Source organism: Lithobates pipiens, unplaced genomic scaffold, assembly GCF_037356315.1.
Source record: "Lithobates pipiens isolate NorthernLeopardFrog02 unplaced genomic scaffold, aLitPip1_a1.2 Scaffold_3, whole genome shotgun sequence".
Taxonomy (NCBI): Eukaryota; Metazoa; Chordata; class Amphibia; order Anura; family Ranidae; genus Lithobates; species Lithobates pipiens.
The window spans coordinates 271461711-271481351 of record NW_027507790.1 but is presented as its reverse complement, the minus strand read 5'-3'; the positions used below and the strand labels follow the sequence as shown (position 1 = coordinate 271481351).

General features: G+C 43.7%; 1 protein-coding gene across 1 annotated transcript in view; it reads left to right on the top strand.

Annotated features, from left to right (window-relative positions):
- The window catches only part of LOC143941155 (vomeronasal type-2 receptor 26-like), a 99630-nt gene that overhangs the window by 9785 nt on the left and 70204 nt on the right, over positions 1–19641 (top strand). The window contains exons 2-3 of the mRNA XM_077463181.1: positions 11208–11499; positions 16845–17627. Of these exons, the coding sequence (XP_077319307.1) occupies positions 11208–11499; positions 16845–17627 (1075 nt within the window). The remainder of the gene's footprint in view (positions 1–11207; positions 11500–16844; positions 17628–19641) is intronic.

Below are 19641 nucleotides of genomic sequence, written 5' to 3'. Positions count from 1 at the left end.
GAGCCCTTGATCATTTGTATTGTTAAGTGTTTTTATACTTAAATAAATTGAGATAATATTTTTATATATCTGTTCTTCTTAATGTTTCTATACGTTGTGATGTGCACCATAATAGTCCCCCTGCTCGTTCCTCTCTGTTGACATTTCTGGCTGGGGACCAGATCTTTCAAATACCTATTCCACTTTACGGTCAACACTGAGGACAAGGGGGTACTCTTTATGTCTAGAGGAAAAGAGATTTAATCTCCAAATATGGAAAGGTTTCTTCACAGTAAGATCTGTGAAAATGTGGAATAGACTCTCTCCAGAGGTGGTTCTGGCCAGCTCAGTAGATTGCTTTAACCACTTCAGCCCCGGCAGAATTTCCCCCCTTCCTGACCAGAGCACATTTTGTGGTACAGCACTGTGTCATTTTAACTGACAATTGTGCGGTCGTGCGACCTTGCACCCAAATAAAATCAACGTCCTTTTTTCCCCCGTAAAAAGGACTTTATTTTGGTGGTATTTGATCACCTCTGCGGTTTTTATTTTTCATGCTATAACCAAAAAAAGCGACAATTTTGGGGAAAAAAAACAATATTTTTCACTTTTTGCTGTGATAAATATCTCCCCAAAAAATGTATTTCAAAAATTTCTTTTTCAGCTTATGCCAACATGTATTCTTCTACATATTTTTGGTAAAAGATATTGCAATAAGCGTATATTGATAGGTTTGTGCAAAAGTCTACAAAATAGGGGATAGATTTATGGCATTTTTATTATTATTATTTTTTATTAGTAATGGTGGTGAGCTGAGATTTTTATCGGGACACCATTGTCATTTATACAGCGATCAGTGCTATAAAAATGGACTGATTACTGTGTAAATGACACTGACAGGGAAGGGGTTAAACACTAGCGGGCGATCAAGGGGTTAAGTGTGTCCTAGGCAGTGATTCTAACTGTGAGGGGATGGGCTCACTACAACATGACAGAGATCACTGCTCCCGATGGCAGGGAGCAGTAGATCCCTGTCATGTTGCTAGGCAGAACAGGGAAATGCCTTGTTTAGCATTGCCCTGTTCTGTCGCTCCTTGTCACTGTCGCTGGCCCCCGGCAGACATCGAGTCCGCGGGACCAGCGGGCACGGTCACGGAGTAAGTCACGTCTTAAAGGGGACGTACAGGTACAGCCATTTGCGCAGCCGTGCCATTGTCATTGACATTGTCATGGGCTGGTTGGCAAGCAGTTAAGAAAGGCCCAGATTAATTCCTAAATGTACATAATATAACTGGGTACTGACATTTATAGGTAAAGTTGATCCAGGGAAAATCCGATTGCCTCTCTGGGTTCAGGAAGGAATTTTTTCCCCTGCTGCAGCAAATTGGATGCTGCTTTTCTGTTTTTGTATTCATTCCTCTGGATCAACTGTGGGTTTAGTATTGAATATATAGGATTGTATGATTTTTTTTTCTTTTTTTGTTTAATGGTTGAACTAGGTGTCTTTTTCAACCTGACTAACTATGTACCTGCCCTGTGTAGGGGATTTGCACAGAGCATCCCCAATCCTCCTCTTCTCTGGTCCCTCCTCAGTGTTCCTGGCCCCTCCCTCCTGTTGAGTGCCCCAACTGCAAGCAGCTTTGTATGGGGGCGCCCAAGCTGAGCCATAGCTCCCTGTGTCCATTCAGACATGGAGCCCTGACCCGGTCCCCTTCCTCTACCCATTGGCTGGCTGACTTTGATTGACAGCAGGGGGAGTCAATAGCACCACACTGTTGTCTCAGCCAATGAGAGGGGAGTGCCGGACAGCAGAGACACTCCTGCAACTTTGCTGGATCTAGAGGAACCTCAGGTAAGTTTTGGGGGGGACTGAGGGGGGCTGTTGCACACTGAAGGCTTTTTATCTTAATGCACAGAATGCATTAAGATAAAAAAAAAACCTTCTGCCTTTACAATTTAATTTGATTGGGGTGCCCAATGCCTCAGAACACACTGCATTTCTGGCACTGCATTACACAAACACATCCGACTTCGGTGCGACTTGTACTAAAAATTACATTGCAAAGTCGCACTGTTAGGGGTTGTTGGGGTTGTAATAGTGGAAACAGAACCCAAAGCTATCCCTTCTTTAAGTACATCTATATAAAAATAATCCTTGGTAAATAATATTTAATATCTATTGACATTATAATCAAATAAATAATTACATTCTTACAGTATACTGATCCATCCTAATTCCATAAAAATTGTTAATAAACTGTTAATTTATCAAAGATAGACCATGCTTAACCAACAAAACAAAATCTGTCATGTTTGTAAAAACTCCCGATATATTCATGTTTCAGTATATACACAGGCATAGGCATGTAGCCACAAACAAATAAAGTCACCAAAGAAATAGATATACACATTAATAAAGCAGTGTACAAATATGTGTCAATGTAATGGATAAATATGAAACGACAGCGAGAGGAGAGTGGTGACTGTTGCTAATTTCCAGATATATATATATATATATATATATATATATATATATATATTGTAGACATGTCACTGGAGAAGTGATCGAGGGGGTGTACATCTCACCTAGGTTGCTACACAGTGTGAGATGGTAAATCCAGGATGGATCAGTTTCTCAGCAGCGATATGCTGCTGAGTTGTTATTTAATTTTGCCGGGCCTGGGTTTATATGGAATGGCAGGTAGGTTTGGTAGAGGGACCTGTCATTCCACATCCCCCGATCCAGTTCTGGGTTTGGGATCAGGTGAGCTTTGATCCTAATTAGCCTGGGAAGCTAAAGGATCTGCAGGGTCTGCAGGTGATTGCTCTCAGCCAGGGAATGAACAATCTGTGTGTTGAAGGAAGCTGCAAGCACAGCCACTGCTGGAGCTAAAACTCACCCTGCGATATCCAGGCGAAAGACGCTGTGTTTGTAAGTGTCAGATAGGTGAGCAGAACCTGTTAGTAAGCGCCCAGCCGGGCTAGGACTTTTATTTTTGTTGTACTTAGAAAGCACGGTGTTGCTGTATATTTTGTTTGCTGGACTGTTTGTACCACGAATAAACGCCAAGATCTGCTTTATAAATTCCAAGTCTGCTGTGAACTGTGTCCAAACACACCCTACCCCGGGAAGATCCCTTACAATTGGTGTTCGAATGCGGGCAAGTCGGTTGCTAGGGGCAACGGTGTGGACAGACTTGGCTACAGCTGCTGATGTCCTGGGTGAAAGCTGCAACTACACTCCAAGAACAGTCCAGCAACATGGAGGAGATGCTGAAGCAGTTTATGCAACTGAGTTTGCAACAACAGCAACGACATGAACAGTCCATGGCTGCACAACAACAACTTATCGAGCACCTGATAGCAATTCGAGAGGCGCCTGTGGTTGCTAATCCACCCACAGTGATGGGAGCCGCTCCAGAGATTTTTTTTGGGAGAAGGACTGTGCAGAAAGCGCTGCAAAAGATGACTGCTGAGGACGATGTTGAAGCCTATCTAACAGTATTTGAGCGCGTGGCTGAGCGAGAGAAGTTACCAGCCGCTGAGTGGGCAGAGGTAATTGCGCCCTATTTAACAGGTGAACCTCAAAAGGCCTACTATGACCTCAGTGAGCAAGAGGTTAAGGACTATACTCGGCTAAAAGAGGAGATACTTGCCCGACTAGGAGTTACTACTGCAGTCCGTGCCCGGAGGGTACGCAACTGGAGCTACAGTCTGGACAAATCAGCGAGGTCCCAGATGTATGACCTAATCCATTTGGCAAGAAAGTGGTTGGAGCCAGACACTTCTACTCCTGCACAAATCCTAGAGAAGATCGTGATGGATCGCTACCTCCGAGCGCTTCCTACTGACCTGCAACGCTGGGTGGGACAAGGTGATCCTAAGAATGCAAACGAACTTGTCAACCTTGTGGAGAGGTTCCAGGCGACTGAGGACTACCTCCGTGATGTTCCTGCAGCATCTTCACCTCCCCGGAGCGCCAGATCTGTGCCGTCAGCTGGTAAGAGACTTCCATCTATTGGGGGAGTGTGGAGGGGTGCTGATGGGGGGAAAAGGGCTCAAGTGGTGTCTCAGGGACAAAAGACTGCTGATGGTCCCGGGTGGCTAAGGGGCTCTAAAAAGGACTCCTTGCCAAGGGGACCAGGCCCTATCCAGTGTTGGAGATGCCATGAGGCGGGACACGTGTCTGCCCATTGCCCTCTTACCTCTGAACCCATGGAATGTGACGCTAGCCGGCGTCAGTCGCTATTTGCGGAACCATCTTGTGCTGCAGTTCCTGGACTAGAGACTGAACCGCAAATCTGCAACATCACAATCAATGACTTTCCTGTTAAAGCGTTAATGGACTCAGGAAGCCTTGTAACCTTGGTGCATGCTAGCCTGGTGACTGGGGACTTAGAGTCTAAAAAGCATATGAGTGTTGTATGCATACATGGTGATACAAAAGTGTACCCTATAGTGCTGGCTAAAGTCGGGACTGAACAAGGCACCGTACAATATGAAGTGGGTGTGGTTAAAAACCTCATGCATAATGTAATATTGGGGCGCGATTTTCCATTATTCTGGGCTCTCTGGGAAAAAAGAAAAATCCCCAAAAGGAGTGAGGATACCTCTAAGGGGGTTGCCTTGTCCACTGTGAATGATAAAAGTGTGCAGGATGAAAATGATTGTTTTCCTTTGCAGGTCCTGGCTGGGGAGGAGGAGGCTCCTCCCACTGAGCAAAATATACTAGACTTAGAGGTGTCTAGCGATAATTTTGGGACTGCACAATTACAGGACCCCACTCTCAAAAATGCGAGAGAGCAGGTTGCTGTTATGAACGGGGTACCTCAGGAACCAGACGCTGAAAAAAGATTTCCACATTTTTCGGTGACTAATGATCTTTTCTATAGAGTCAATAAGGTTAAGGATGAGATTGTGGAACAGCTTCTGGTACCTAAGCCGTACCGGCGTCAGGTGCTTGACATGGCACATAACCATGTTCTTGGGGGACACTTGGGGACTGACAAAACGCGAGAGAGGGTTCTCCAGAGGTTTTTTTGGCCGGCCATATATGATGACATTAAAAAATACTGTGAGTCGTGCCCCACATGTCAGGTTAGTGCCCCAGTGTCACATTTTCGCAGTCCTTTGGTTTCACTCCCTATTATAGAAGTGCCTTTTGAGCGTATTGCCATGGATTTAGTGGGTCCCATTGTAAAGTCAGCTAGAGGACACCAGTATATTTTGGTAGTCATGGATTATGCGACCCGCTATCCTGAGGCTGTACCCTTAAGAAACACTGCATCTAAAACAATTGCACGTGAGTTGTTTTATATGTTTTCTAGGACTGGGATCCCCAGAGAAATCCTAACTGACCAAGGTACGCCATTTATGTCGAAAGTAATGAAGGAGTTATGCAAACTATTTAAAATCTCACACATCCGTACCTCTGTATACCACCCCCAGACGGACAGATTGGTGGAGAGATTTAATAAAACTTTGAAACATATGTTGAAGAAAGTGGTGGCAAAAGATGGTCGTGACTGGGATCATTTATTACCCTACCTCATGTTTGCTATTAGGGAGGTGCCCCAAGCGTCCACAGGGTTCTCACCATTCGAGTTGGTCTATGGTCGTCACCCTAGGTGTCTACTGGACATTGCAAAAGAGACATGGGAGAATGAGTCCACCCCATACAAGAGTGTTATTGAGCATGTAGCACAAATGCAGGACCGTATAGCCACTGTAATGCCCCTGGTAAGGGAACACCTCCAGAGGGCTCAAGAGGCCCAAAGTAGAATTTACAACCGGTCCGCAAGAATCAGGACATTCAACCCAGGCGATAGGGTCCTTATACTAGTCCCCACTGTTGAGAGTAAATTCTTGGCGAAGTGGCAAGGTCCCTATGAAATTGTTGAAAAGATCAGTGAGGTGAACTACAAGGTGCACCAACCAGGTAGAAGGAAGCCTTTCCAAGTTTATCACATAAACTTGATCAAGCCCTGGAAAGACAGGGAATCCTTGGTGGCGACAAATACTGTTAATAATTTGTCACAACCAATCCCTCCAGTCAAGGTAGGTGATACTCTATCAGTGTCACAGAAACAGGAGGCTCAGGAATTTTTACAGAAAAACAAAAACAAGTTCTCTGACCTCCCAGGGCGTACACACCTCATCCATCATCACATTGAAACTGAGCCTAGAAGCAGAGTAAACCTTAAGCCCTATAGGATACCCGAGGCACGTAGGGAAGCCGTATCTGCCGAGGTAAAACGTATGCTTGCTCTGGGGGTAATTGAGGTGTCACAGAGTGAATGGTCCAGCCCAATTGTGCTAATCCCAAAGCCCAATGGAACTTGGAGGTTCTGTAACGATTTCAGAAAGTTGAATGAGATCTCCAAGTTCGATGCGTATCCTATGCCCAGGGTAGATGAGTTGATTGAGAAGTTGGGTAACGCCAGGTACATAACCACCCTCGATCTCACAAAGGGCTACTGGCAGATTCCACTTTCTGGTGAGGCTAAAGAGAAAACTGCATTCTCCACCCCTGATGGGCTATTCCAGTATGTAGTGATGCCATTCGGGTTACATGGAGCGCCTGCAACTTTCCAGAGGTTGATGGACTTGATTTTGCGACCACATCGTGATTACTCAGCTGCCTACCTCGATGATGTGGTCATTTTTAGCCCTGATTGGGAAAGTCACCTCTGTAAGGTACAGGCCGTGTTGGATGCCATAAGTGATGCGGGGTTGACCATAAATGCCGAGAAGTGTGCTCTAGCCCTAGAAGAGGCCAAATATCTGGGCTACATTATTGGGAGAGGGTTGATTAAGCCACAGCTAAATAAAATTGAGGCAATACAGAGTTGGCCTAGACCCCTGACAAGGAAACAGGTTAGAGCTTTCCTGGGTATTACGGGGTATTACCGTAGATTTGTGCCGAACTTTGCCTCAGTTGCTGCTCCACTAACTGACTTGACAAAGGGCGGAAAGACAGCAATGGTCACGTGGACCCCAGAGGCCGAGAAGGCTTTCCAAAGCCTTAAGTCTGCCTTGTGCCAACCACCTGTCTTAGTTACCCCCGATTTCAGGCGAGAATTTCTGGTCCAGACAGATGCCTCTAACACAGGCTTAGGTGCAGTACTCTCACAAGTAGTGAATGGTGAGGAGCATCCAGTGACGTACTTGAGTAGAAAACTAACCCCGGCCGAGAAAAATTATGCCATTGTGGAGCGAGAATGTTTGGCAGTAAAGTGGGCCCTAGAATCGTTAAAGTATTACTTGCTAGGCAGGAAATTCAAGTTGGTGACAGACCATGCCCCCCTAACATGGATGAAGTTAAACAAGGAGAGAAATGCAAGAGTGACTAGATGGTTTCTCTCCCTACAAAACTTTAATTTCACTGTGGAACACAGGCCAGGGAAATTACAGGCAAATGCTGACGCATTGTCAAGGGTAAGTTGTCTGTGGGGACAAAAGGCTCAGCCCTCCGGTCTGAAAAAGAGGGGGGGGATATGTAGACATGTCACTGGAGAAGTGATCGAGGGGGTGTACATCTCACCTAGGTTGCTACACAGTGTGAGATGGTAAATCCAGGATGGATCAGTTTCTCAGCAGCGATATGCTGCTCAGTTGTTATTTAATTTTGCCGGGCCTGGGTTTATATGGAATGGCAGGTAGGTTTGGTAGAGGGACCTGTCATTCCACATCCCCCGATCCAGTTCTGGGTTTGGGATCAGGTGAGCTTTGATCCTAATTAAATGGAAAAAATATACCGCGCTAAGAAAAAAACATAAATACAAATAAACTATATGTGAAACAGGCTGCAGCAATAGATGTGATATAACACCCAACAGATATGCAAAAATAGAAAACTGCGCCAACCCTATACTAATGAAAATAATAATAATGAAAAAAATATATAATAAAAAATTATAAATAAAAATAAAAATAAAAAATATGAAATATATTATCAAAATATGTAGGTGATTATCACAAATGATTATAACAATAAGAACACCTTAAGTGCAAAATAAAACACAGAAATGCATCAAGAAATAATGTCATAAACAAAAGTCCAATCATGAAAAGTTCATATGTGAATCTGGATAAACGTTTGTGACACCACAGTGATTCAACACGATCCAAAAGCGCATAAAAGTGCCCGTCACCGTATATTAGATGCGCTTACCAGAAAATAGGCAAGTTAGGGCGTTTATATATACTCAATGGGTCCCATCAGAAGATATCCTCCTCTTTAGTGGGTCAACTCTTCATCTCATAATAGTGCCCTCCAGATAATAATGATACTTCGTGATCCCAAATGGGGAGCTGTGCTGAGTGTCTGTGTGTAGATCCCGGCCAATCTCTGATCTCTGTCCTAATGTCACTCCAGCTCCTCGGTCTAGCAGTGCAGATCAGCTGATCCTTCCCCCACCCTGCAATACCTTGGTAGAGGGACCTGTCATTCCACATCCCCCGATCCAGTTCTGGGTTTGGGATCAGGTGAGCTTTGATCCTAATTAGCCTGGGAAGCTAAAGGATCTGCAGGGTCTGCAGGTGATTGCTCTCAGCCAGGGAATGAACAATCTGTGTGTTGAAGGAAGCTGCAAGCACAGCCACTGCTGGAGCTAAAACTCACCCTGCGATATCCAGGCGAAAGACGCTGTGTTTGTAAGTGTCAGATAGGTGAGCAGAACCTGTTAGTAAGCGCCCAGCCGGGCTAGGACTTTTATTTTTGTTGTACTTAGAAAGCACGGTGTTGCTGTATATTTTGTTTGCTGGACTGTTTGTACCACGAATAAACGCCAAGATCTGCTTTATAAATTCCAAGTCTGCTGTGAACTGTGTCCAAACACACCCTACCCCGGGAAGATCCCTTACAATATATATATATATATATATATGGCTCTAAAAAAGGGGGTACCAATCTTAAAAGGAGACAATTAGAACAGGAGAGGCAAAATAAAAATTAATATGATGGAAAGCAATAGGAAGAATGAAGAAGAGAGATATATAGCGGAAGAAAAAGCAATGAGTAAAACAGAACTACAATGGAATATTACAGCAAAGAGCTGGATGAAGGCTAACCGCCAAATAACTGCTCCGCCATGTGACAGTTCTTAAATAGGTAAGGGACTGGGCCATCTGGTGATTTTAGCTGGGTCAGCTGGCACCCTCTTGTGATATCACCAACACAGCATGATTTCACATGACCCAGCATGACCCACCCATGCAACTCTTCCCCATAACCCTGGGCGGTAGGCGTTGTGATTGGCAATTGATCTACATCACAGGACATTGTTTTTTTTTATTTTTTTAAATAAATGAATTGTCAAAAACTGCCTCACTATGGTAAGCCAAAGAAATTGTGTGTACATGCTAAGCGTCATATCCAGAGGTTATCTTTGGGGAAAAAGACATATGAGTGCTGCCAGCATTGCTGCAGAGATTTAAAGGGTCAGCCTGTCAGTGCTCAGACCATACTCCATACACTGCATCAAATTGGTCTGCATGGCTGTTGTCCCAGAAGGAAGTCTCTTCTAAAGATGATGCACAGGAAAGCCCGCAAACAGTTTGCTGAAGACAGATTAGGGACATGGATTACTGAAACCATGTCCTGTGGTCTGATCAGATAAACTTATTTGGTTCAGATGGTGTCAAGTTTGTGTGACGGCAACCAGGTGAGGAGGACAAAGACAAGTGTGTCTTGCCTACAGTCAAGCATGGTGGTGGGAGTGTCATGGTCTGGGGCTGCATGAGTGCTGCCGCCACTGGTGAGCTACAGTTCATTGAGGGAACCATGAATGCCAACATGTACTGTGACACACTGAAGCAAAGCATGATCCCCTCACTTTGGAGACTGGGCCACAGGGCAGTATTCCAACATGATAATGACCCCAAACACACCTCCAAACGACCACTGCCATGCTAAAGAAGCTGAGGGTAAAGGTGATGGACTGGCCAAGCATGTCTCCACACCTAATCCCTATTGAGCATCTGTGGGGCATCCTCAAACAGAAAGTGGGAGGAGCGCAAGGTCTCCAACATCCACCAGCTCCGTGATGTCATCATTGAGGAGTGGAAAAGGACTCCAGTGGCAACCTGTGAAGCTCTGGTGAACTCCATGCCCAAGAGGGTTAAGACAGTGCTGGAAAATAATTGCCAAAATGTAAAAAAAAATGGCGTGGGGTCCCCCCAAATCCAAACCCTTATCTTATGATGCAGCCCGACAGCTCAGGAAAGGGGGGGCTGAGTGAGCAGCCCCCCTCCTGAACCATATCAGGCCACATGCCCTCACTGTGGGGGGTGCTTTGAGGTGGGGGGGATCTTGTCAAGCGTCGTGATTGACAATGGATCTACATCGGGGGACATTGTGTTTTTTAAATGTATTTATTTATATTTTAATAAACTGTCCACTGTTTTTATTTATTTTTGACCCTTTTTTTTGGTGAATGAGTAGAGGTACAATGTACCCCTACTCATTCCTCTGGGGGGGGGGGTTGGGACTCCTTGTTAAAGGGGTCTTTCATATTTTGGGGGGTTGTAGGGAGAACTCACTTTTTTAGTGTGGAGGCCCCTTTAAAACCTGTACTAGAATCAACGGGTCTGGTATATACAGTATATCCTGGGGAACCTCATGCTTTTTTTCACTCTTAAAATCCATGTGAGACTCAAATGGGTTCACTTTAATGCTTTCCTGCACAGCCTATTGTAAAATGATGGTCGGATGAGAGCACTGTTGTTGTTCTGGGAGGACGTCATCTGATAATAACCTCCCAGGATTGCGCCTCCCCTTGCATTGTTCTCGAAGGCAGTTCTCTCCCACTCCCTTTTTTTACACCCTCTTGCCTATTAGAGCAGAAAATTAGCATTTTCAGTTTAACTGGTTTCAATAAAGTTCACTGAACATCTGCTGAACTGAATATTGGATGTTTGGCTGATCTCTACCTGTCAGATCTATGCAGAATATACCAAAACAGTCCACATGTAGGTGTTCTGGATCTTTAAAGGCCACATGATTGGTTTAAACATTCAATGGTGAGACCTTAATTTACAGACCTGCTTTGTGAAACTTATAATTAACTCAACATTGTTTCTCCTGTTTTATTCATTCCCCAGAAAGCATTACCCAAAAGCTTTTCCTTCTGTATTTAATGCAGATCACATGTATGAATATTTGTAAAACATTTGACATATCTGTATAGAAACTGTTAATTTACTGTTTTGGAAAAATCTTTTTGTAGGCCGTCTTTCTGGTATTACGTGAACCTCCTGGCTTTCCTTTACGCAATTGATAATATTAACCAAGATCCAGATATCTTACCCAATATCACTCTAGGCTTCCATCTATATGATTCATGTTTGGAACCCAGGAAGGGTGTACAGAGTGTTCTGCAGATCTTATCTGGACCAAATGGGACATTTCCTAATTATTCCTGTAAAGGACAAGGCAAGCTGGCCGGTGTTATTGGAGATCACTATTCATCCACTACAATCCCAATCGCCCAAATCCTCGGATTGTACAGATACACACAGGTGAGTGAAAACAACTTGTATATTTGTAATAATACTAAGTCAACAGAGAAAAAAATATACATTTTACAAAAACATGACAGTCTGTGAAAGTTAACGTGTATATAAACTCTAAAGCCCTGTACACGATCGGACCTTCCGACGGGAAATGTTATTGCAAACAAATTTTCAAAGACTTTTTTTTCTAGTGATATCAAGAATAGAATTTTTTTTTTTATTATTATGTGTGCAAGTTACCACAGCACCATTATCCAGTAGTTTTGAAGAACAAAGATACAACTATGTTGGTGTCCCTTGTTAATTTTATATTGTATTTTTTAAAATGTAACTGCCTACTCCCAAACTAAAACACATAGCCAAGTATCATTCTCCACAATTTTTCTATTGTGCATTAAAAAAAAGAAAGACATGCTGTCTGCCAATAGAACTTAACCAAAATGTAAATTCTATGCATCCAAAAATATAGAAAATATTCCAAATCAAATCATTATTCAACCAAAAAAAAGTCAAATCAATAACTCCAAGGTCAATAATGAATAACACATTATCTCCTCCGATTCCACAACATGTCTGGTTGACGAATGGGCGTTCAGGAATGAACTGAAAAGCACGAAATGAAAAACATGAAAAGAAAAGCGTGAATCAACACTCACCAAACTTCTACTAACATGAAATTAGCAGAAGGAGCCCAAAGGGTGGTGCTAAAGAGCTGAAAAATCATGTAGTACGTCTTGTACGTCACTATGTTTGTAATTGTTGGCCAACATTTGTGTGACCGCGTGTATACAAGACAAGTTTGAGCCAACATCCTTCAGACAAAATTCCGCAGTTTTGTTGTCGGAAAGCCTGATCGTGTGTGTGGGGCATAACAATTAAAGTTTTTGTAAATGCAAAGTGAATTAGATAAATGAAGACACACCTAGCACAATCACTAAGGATTTTGTACCATTTTCCATCGTTCGGCTTCAGCACACCAGGAGCTAAAAAAATGCTGGAAAAACACTGGACTAAACAAACGAAAGCAGGCTGTTTTAATAATTTTAAAAAATGTCGACAATGGGGACAAGGGCATCCTTCCCAAAACTTTGGTCGGTAATTGTTGGGTTCTGCGGGCAAGGGGCTTATCGGAATCTGGAAGCCCCCTTTAACAAGGGAGCCCCCAGATCCAGCCCCTCCATGTGGATGAGTATGGGGTACATAGCACCCCTACTTGTTCACAAAAAAAAAGTGTTGTGTAAATAATGACAGGTGCCCCGGAGTAGATCCAAAGTCAATCATGATGCCAGTTAACCCAAAATAAAAAAAAGGTCTGCACCAGATGAAGGCTCCAGCCGAATGACAGCTTCACCACCTCCCACCGCTAAATACATGAAAAAGGGGGGCCACCCGATTATGTCACTGGGTGACTACACCCCTTGTGATGTCATCGGCCCAGCATGCCCCAGTCGATGACATCACAAGGATGCGGGGCCATACGGTCCCCATGTTGAACCCTGGCCAGTGATTGTGGGGATCTGTGGGTGGAGGGCTTATCGGAATCGGGAAGCCCCCTTAAACAAAGGGTCCCCCAGATCCTGGCCCCCTATGTGAATGAGAATAGTACCCCTACTCATTCACCAAAAAAAAGTGGTGGGTAAATAAACACAGGGGGCAGTTTTTGACAAGGCCTTTATTAAAAACAAATTAAAAAAACTGTCCCCAGGAGTAGATCCAACACCAATCACGATGAATGCTGGCTGCTGACCCAAAAAAAGCCTACAGCCGACAAAGGCTTCCAAAGACTGACAGCTCCGCCACTAAAAAAATTAAAAGGCAGGGCCACCCAATGATATCACTGGGTGACTCCGCCCCATGTGATGTCATCTGCCCAGCATGCCTTAGTCGATGACATCAACAGGGGTAGGGCCATATGGTGACATCACTAAATCACCTTGTCCTCATGTTGATGGGTACAAAGGGCCTTGTCCCTAAAACTCTGGCCGGTGGTTGTGGGGGTCTGCAGGCAGAAGGCTTATCTGAATCTTGAAGCCCCTTTCAATAAGGAGACCCCTAGGTCCTGCCCCCCATGGCTATATAGTAAAAAATGGAGGGGCATAGTTTTTCTGGGTATGTATAATTTAGCCTGATTAGGGACGCCTGTCCCCTGCCAACATGCTGCAGAGAAAGGTCACCGTTCTCTGTGTGAAAACAGTGGTCTCTCTGCAGAGGTCCAACATGTTCACTGCTAAGGCCAAGCTATATCGTATAATACTTATGACCCTTGCTGATTGGAGAGCCACAGATCTGACTCAACCGGGAGCGTATCGTACCTCTGCAGGTAGACCACTGTTTCAACACAGAGAGCAGCATGCGGGCAGGGGCTGGCTTTTCTACTCAGGCTCTGGCTGCATTCTACAGTATATAGAAATAAATGTTTTGTTTTAATGCACCTGAAATGTATTTAGCTGATTTAATCTAAAAGATCAGTTGTACTTTTAAATATTTGTACAGTGCAGTCTCTTATTATAATTTTAGTGCCAACTGGATAAGAATGGAACTTTGAAATATAGCAACATTATAGTTAATAGTCAGGGCCGGTGCAAGGATTGTTGTCTTCACAGGCAATAGCATTTTTGGTGCCCCCCCATCCCCCCACCCCCTCCTCTCCACAATGCATACCCCATGTCCTCTGCTCTGTCAATATGGCAGTGGACAGTATCGGTTGTTTTTACCTTTGTTATTTTTTATTATTATTATTTTCAACTATTTTTTCTCAGCCCTTTAACCACTTCCAGACCGGACCATTTTGCTGGCTTAAAGCGGAGGTCCACCCTAAAATGGACCTCCGCTCATCGGAATCCCCCCCCTCCGGCGCCACAATTGGCACCTTTCAGGGGGGAGGGGGGTGCAGTTACCTGGATAATCCAGGTAACTGCATCCACTTCCGGGATAGCTGTCTGCGGAAAGGGGCGTAGATTACGCCCCTTTCCGCAACTGCCCGCCCCTTTGCGCAAGTGCCCCGCTGCCTGCTGGGAAACACACAGTTCCCAGAGGCAGCGGGGACCGTCCGGATTGCGCCGCGCGGCTCGCGCATGCGCAGTAGGGAACCGGGAAATGAAGCCGAAAGGCTCCATTTCCTGATTCCCATACCCAAGATGGCGGCGGCAGGACCCGACAGACGACCTAGCGATCGGCTTCGGGTGCCGACATCGCGGGCGCGCTGGACAGGTAAGTGTCACTATTTTAAAAGTCAGCAGCTGCAGTATTTGTAGCTGCTGGCTTTTAAAAAAAAAAAAAAACGCGGAGTCCTGGTGGACTCCCGCTTTAAGGCCAGACCACTTTTTGCGATTCGGCACTACGTCGCTTTAACTGACAATTGAGACGTGGCTCCCAAACAAAATTGACGTCTTTTTTTTCCCACAAATAGAGCTTTGCTTTCGGGGTATTTGATCACCCCTGCGGTTTTTATTTTTTGCGCTATAAACAAACATAGAGCGACAATTTAAAAAAAAATGCATTATTTTTTACTTTTTGTTATAATAAATATCCCCAAAAATATATAAAAACTTTTTTTTCCCTCACTTTAGATCGATACGTTTTCTTCTACATATTTTTGGTAAAAAATTCGCAATAAAGGATTATTGGTTGGTTGGTTTGCACAAAATTTATAGCGTTTACAAAATAGGGGATAGTTTTATGGCATTTTTATTTTTACTAGTAATGACGGCGATTTTTATTGTGACTGTGACATTATGGCGGACACATCGGACATTTTTGACACATTTTTAGGACCATTGTCATTCATAAAGCAATCAGTGCTATACAAATGCAGTGATTCCTGTGTAAATGACACTGGCAGTGAAGGGGTTAACCAGTGGGTGGCAGTGTAGGGGTTAAGTGTTCCTAGGGGCGTGTTACTAACTGTGGGTGGCTGGGCTTTGTTTTAGTGAACAATGATCTCTGCTCCAATGACGTGGAGCAGAGATCAGCGTCACTTGTTGCTAGGCTGAATGAGGAAATTCTGTTTACAACAGCATCTCCTCGTTCATTCGCCCCGTGAGACGATCGCAGGTATCCCCGAGGTGATCAAGTCTGTGGGACCTGCGACCCAGACTCACGGGGCCCCGACCGGCACATGAGCATGCCACCACCGGCGCGCTCACGATGGCAGGGCGGCATTTAAAACTGGATGTACCTGTATGCCAATATGCCTGTCCATGTCATTCTGCCAACGTACATTGGCGTGTGCCGGTCAGGAAGTGGTTAAAGTGGTTGTATACTCATTTTTTTAACATTTACCTACAGGAAAGCCTATAATAAGGCTTACCTGTAGGTAAAAAAAAATCTCCTAAATCTGTACGGTTTAGGAGATATTCCCGTCGGTATGCGCCGCTGACTGCAGTGGTGCATGCGCACAAGGGGATTCTCGGCTGAAAGTCCGGCAGTGGCAGGACTCGGCCGGGATGAAATCTCCAGCTCGCATGCGTGGGAGTGACGATATTGTGGCTCCGGCCACTCACAGCGCCGGAGCCGCGATACCCAGAAATTAAAACGCAGAGGGAGCATGTCAGCACCCTCGGAGTGGATCGGGCAAGATGTCGGGGCCTCATTCTAAGGTAAGTGTTTCATAATGAGCTAATATGCGGTGCATACTAGCTCATTATGCCTTTTGCTTTGCAGGTGGTAAAAAAATAATAAAAATTTGCGGGTTTACTACCGATTTAAGGAGGTTTGGGAAAATATCACCAACAGACCCCTGATGTCTCATTTTTGAGACAGAGAAATTAGATTGAGGACAGAGTCCCCAATCTCCATCACTGCACCCTTAGCTACAGGAATGAACAGGAAGAGCACATCCTCCCTGTTCATTCACAAACCAACCAATCACTCACTGTTTTCATTCAGAAAGGGTAGGGGCCAGTAAATTATGAATGTACCAGCCCCTTCCCTTTTCTACATCCTGAAGCAATCCTGCGTCGCAGCTGGTGGGAGAAGAGGAGAAGCTGGCAGCTCTATGGGAGGGGGTACCACGGGAGCACATACAATAAGTGGTCCGGCATCAGAAGGAAGTAGAACCTGGATAGGAGGAGTGGGAGGGGCAGCATATACTGGAACAGATCCCCTGTATTTTCCTCCAGCAGCCGCAGAATGCCGATGGGAGGGAAAGCAGGAGAAGCAGTCTTGCAGAGGCTGCAGGAGGAAAATACAGAGATCCATTCCAGTGAATGCTAACATGTAAAACCTAGTGTGCAAAGAAGGCCTCACGGTCCCCTAGAGCATAGGCAGGGTCACCATTGCGATCATCAAAGCTCCACCAGCACCACTCCCCATTCTGATGGCCTGTTAATAATTAATCCTCCTCCTTTCAGATCAGCTATGGAGCCACCGATTACTCTTTAAGTGACAGACTCCTTTACCCGCATGTATTCAGGACCGTTCAGAATGATCATGTCTATTATTTAGCAATTGCCAAACTTGTGAAACATTTTGGCTGGAATTGGATTGGAATATTCATTTCAGACAATGATACCGGAGAGAATGAAGTGCAAATTCTGAAAAAAAATTTGGCTTCCCAGGAGATTTGTGTGGCTTTTGAAAAAAGAATGACCATGAATTCCGATACATTATATCAGTGGAGAGACACATTTAGTAAAGTGCATTGTAAAGTTTTAATATTTTGTGGCTCCTTCACAAGCAATGCTCGGGAGTACCTTTATAAATACTCTCAGTTCAATATAAACAATATGATTATCCTTCCCCCAGGCTGGACTTCAGGTGAAATCAGGATGATAACCGCTTTCACAAATTTTATAACAAGTTTGTCTTTAAAGTTGAATGATCCGCAAATTCTTATTGATAAAAGTCTGTTTGATGACAATCTATTGTTAAGACATTCACAAATTGGACTGTTGCTGGATAGTCTGATCATTACATTTTACAATATAACATCAACTAAAAATGGGAAAAATATTTATTTCCAAAACTTTACTATTTTTGGTCAGGGTTTCATAAGAGTCTTTTTTCCACACATTGAAGGAAGTTTGCTTTGCGAAGAATCTGTAAGAGTGTATATTGCAGTAGAAACTATGGTTGAAGCTATACATTTTTTCAACAAGTTTAATCACTATTTTAATATTAACAGATTTAAGCAGGTAAAACAGTATAATGCAATAGTCTGTAAATTATTTTTTAGAATTTTTTTGTATAGAAACGTAAGAAGGTACTTTGACAAGGTATGAGCCGAACACCCCCCGGTTCGGTTCGCAGAAGAACATGCGAACAGGCAAAAAAATGTGTTTGAACACACAAACACTGTTAAAGTCTATGGGACACAAACGGGGAAAAATCAAAAGTGCTAATTTTAAGGGTTAAAATGCAAGTTATTTTCATAAAAGGTGTTTGGGGACCCGGGTCCTGCCCCAGGGGACATTAATCAATGCAAAAAAAAGTTTTTTTCGGAAGCAGTGATTTTAATAATGCTTGAAGTGAAACAATAAAAGTGAAATATTCCTTTAAATTTTGTACCTGGGGGGTGTCTATAGTATGCCTGTAAAGTGGCACATTTTTCCCATGTTTAGAGCAGTCCCTGCACAAAAGGACAATTCTTCTTTCAATAAATTTTTATTAATTTATAAAGGATATACAAAGGCAAGTGGTACAAGACATGTTGACTTTTACAATTGTAATTAACAGTTAATGTAATAGAGGGAGGGAAAAGGGGAGAGGGAAAGAAAGGATGAGAAAAAAAAAAACGGATAAGTAGGTGGTTACATAAACAATAATGCAAAGACTGGTTACTACACAGGATATATCTTATCAGGGTTAAGATCTAGTTCACAGGATTCTTATATTTGTTGGTCCAAATTTTCCATTGCTTATCAAATAGATCACACTTCAATGTATTTATGGCAAGAGCACGCTCTATAGTGTGGTGTTGGTTCACTCTTCTAATCAGGTCAGAGATGTTTACTGTCATGGCCGTTTTCCAATGTTGTAATATCATGGATCTAGCAGAAAGGAGGATGTTGGAAATAACAATACGCATATCATGCGGAAATTGTTCAATACCCATATGTAAGATTCCTAGGGATGGATTGGGGCGAGTGACAATACCCGTGAGCGATGTTATAAGTTGGAAAACTTGATTCCAGTAACTAACTAAGTTGGGACACTCCCAAAACATGTGCAGTAGATGTCCTAGCTGTCCACAATTTCTCCAACATGAATTTTGGGCAGATGGATAAAATGTTGCCAGTCTACACGGTGTGTATTGCCACCTGTTAATTATTCTAATAGTCATTGCCCAATGATTAATAGAACGGGAGGCTTTTTGGATTTCTCGAAATGTGGTTGTCCACTGATCATCTGTAAATGATTTCCCTAAATCCGTCTCCCATTTAGCAATCGGTTTTGTTTTCACAAAAGATTGTTTAGCATGTAGAAGGGAGTAAAAAAGCGAAATGCCCTTCCTGGTAGGGCGTTCTCGAGTTAAGAAGTTCCACGCACTGGATGGCATTGTTATAATAGGGGGAGGGTTACGTTTTAGAAAATGTGCCACTTGGATACATGTAGACTGGTACTTGTTGGGGAGATTGTATTGAGTCATAATCTGTGTGCTAGAAAGAGCTGTACCATTAGACAATAGGTCTTGGATGGTATGTATACCGTGGTTGGGGAACTGCTTTAGGGACAGCATAGGGATTTTATGCTCAAGCAGGCTAAGCGGAAATTTGTATTCCACAGCATTTTGAGAGTTATGGGTATGATGTATGAAGAACCTCCATGCTTGTAGGGATGCTATAAGGGTGGGAGCCATGGAATGGAGAGCCCAGGGTTTCCAGACATCACTCGCGAGTAATGCCACTAGATCTGGTATTGGGGCTATATGCTTTTCCAGCTCAACCCAAGGTGGTGAATCTATAGTTTTGAACCAGTGTTGGAGTTGGTCCAGTCTAGATGCCCACAAATAATCAGAAACGTCAATCAGTCCTACTCCACCTACTCGGTTATGCGGAATCAGGTTGTTAGGAGAGCAGCGAGCTTTCTTACCATTCCATATGAATTTCCACAGAGTAGTAGACAAGGTCTTAAGGAAATGGGTTGGGATAGGTATAGGTATGGATCTGAACATATACAATATGAGAGGGAGAACTAACATCTTACATG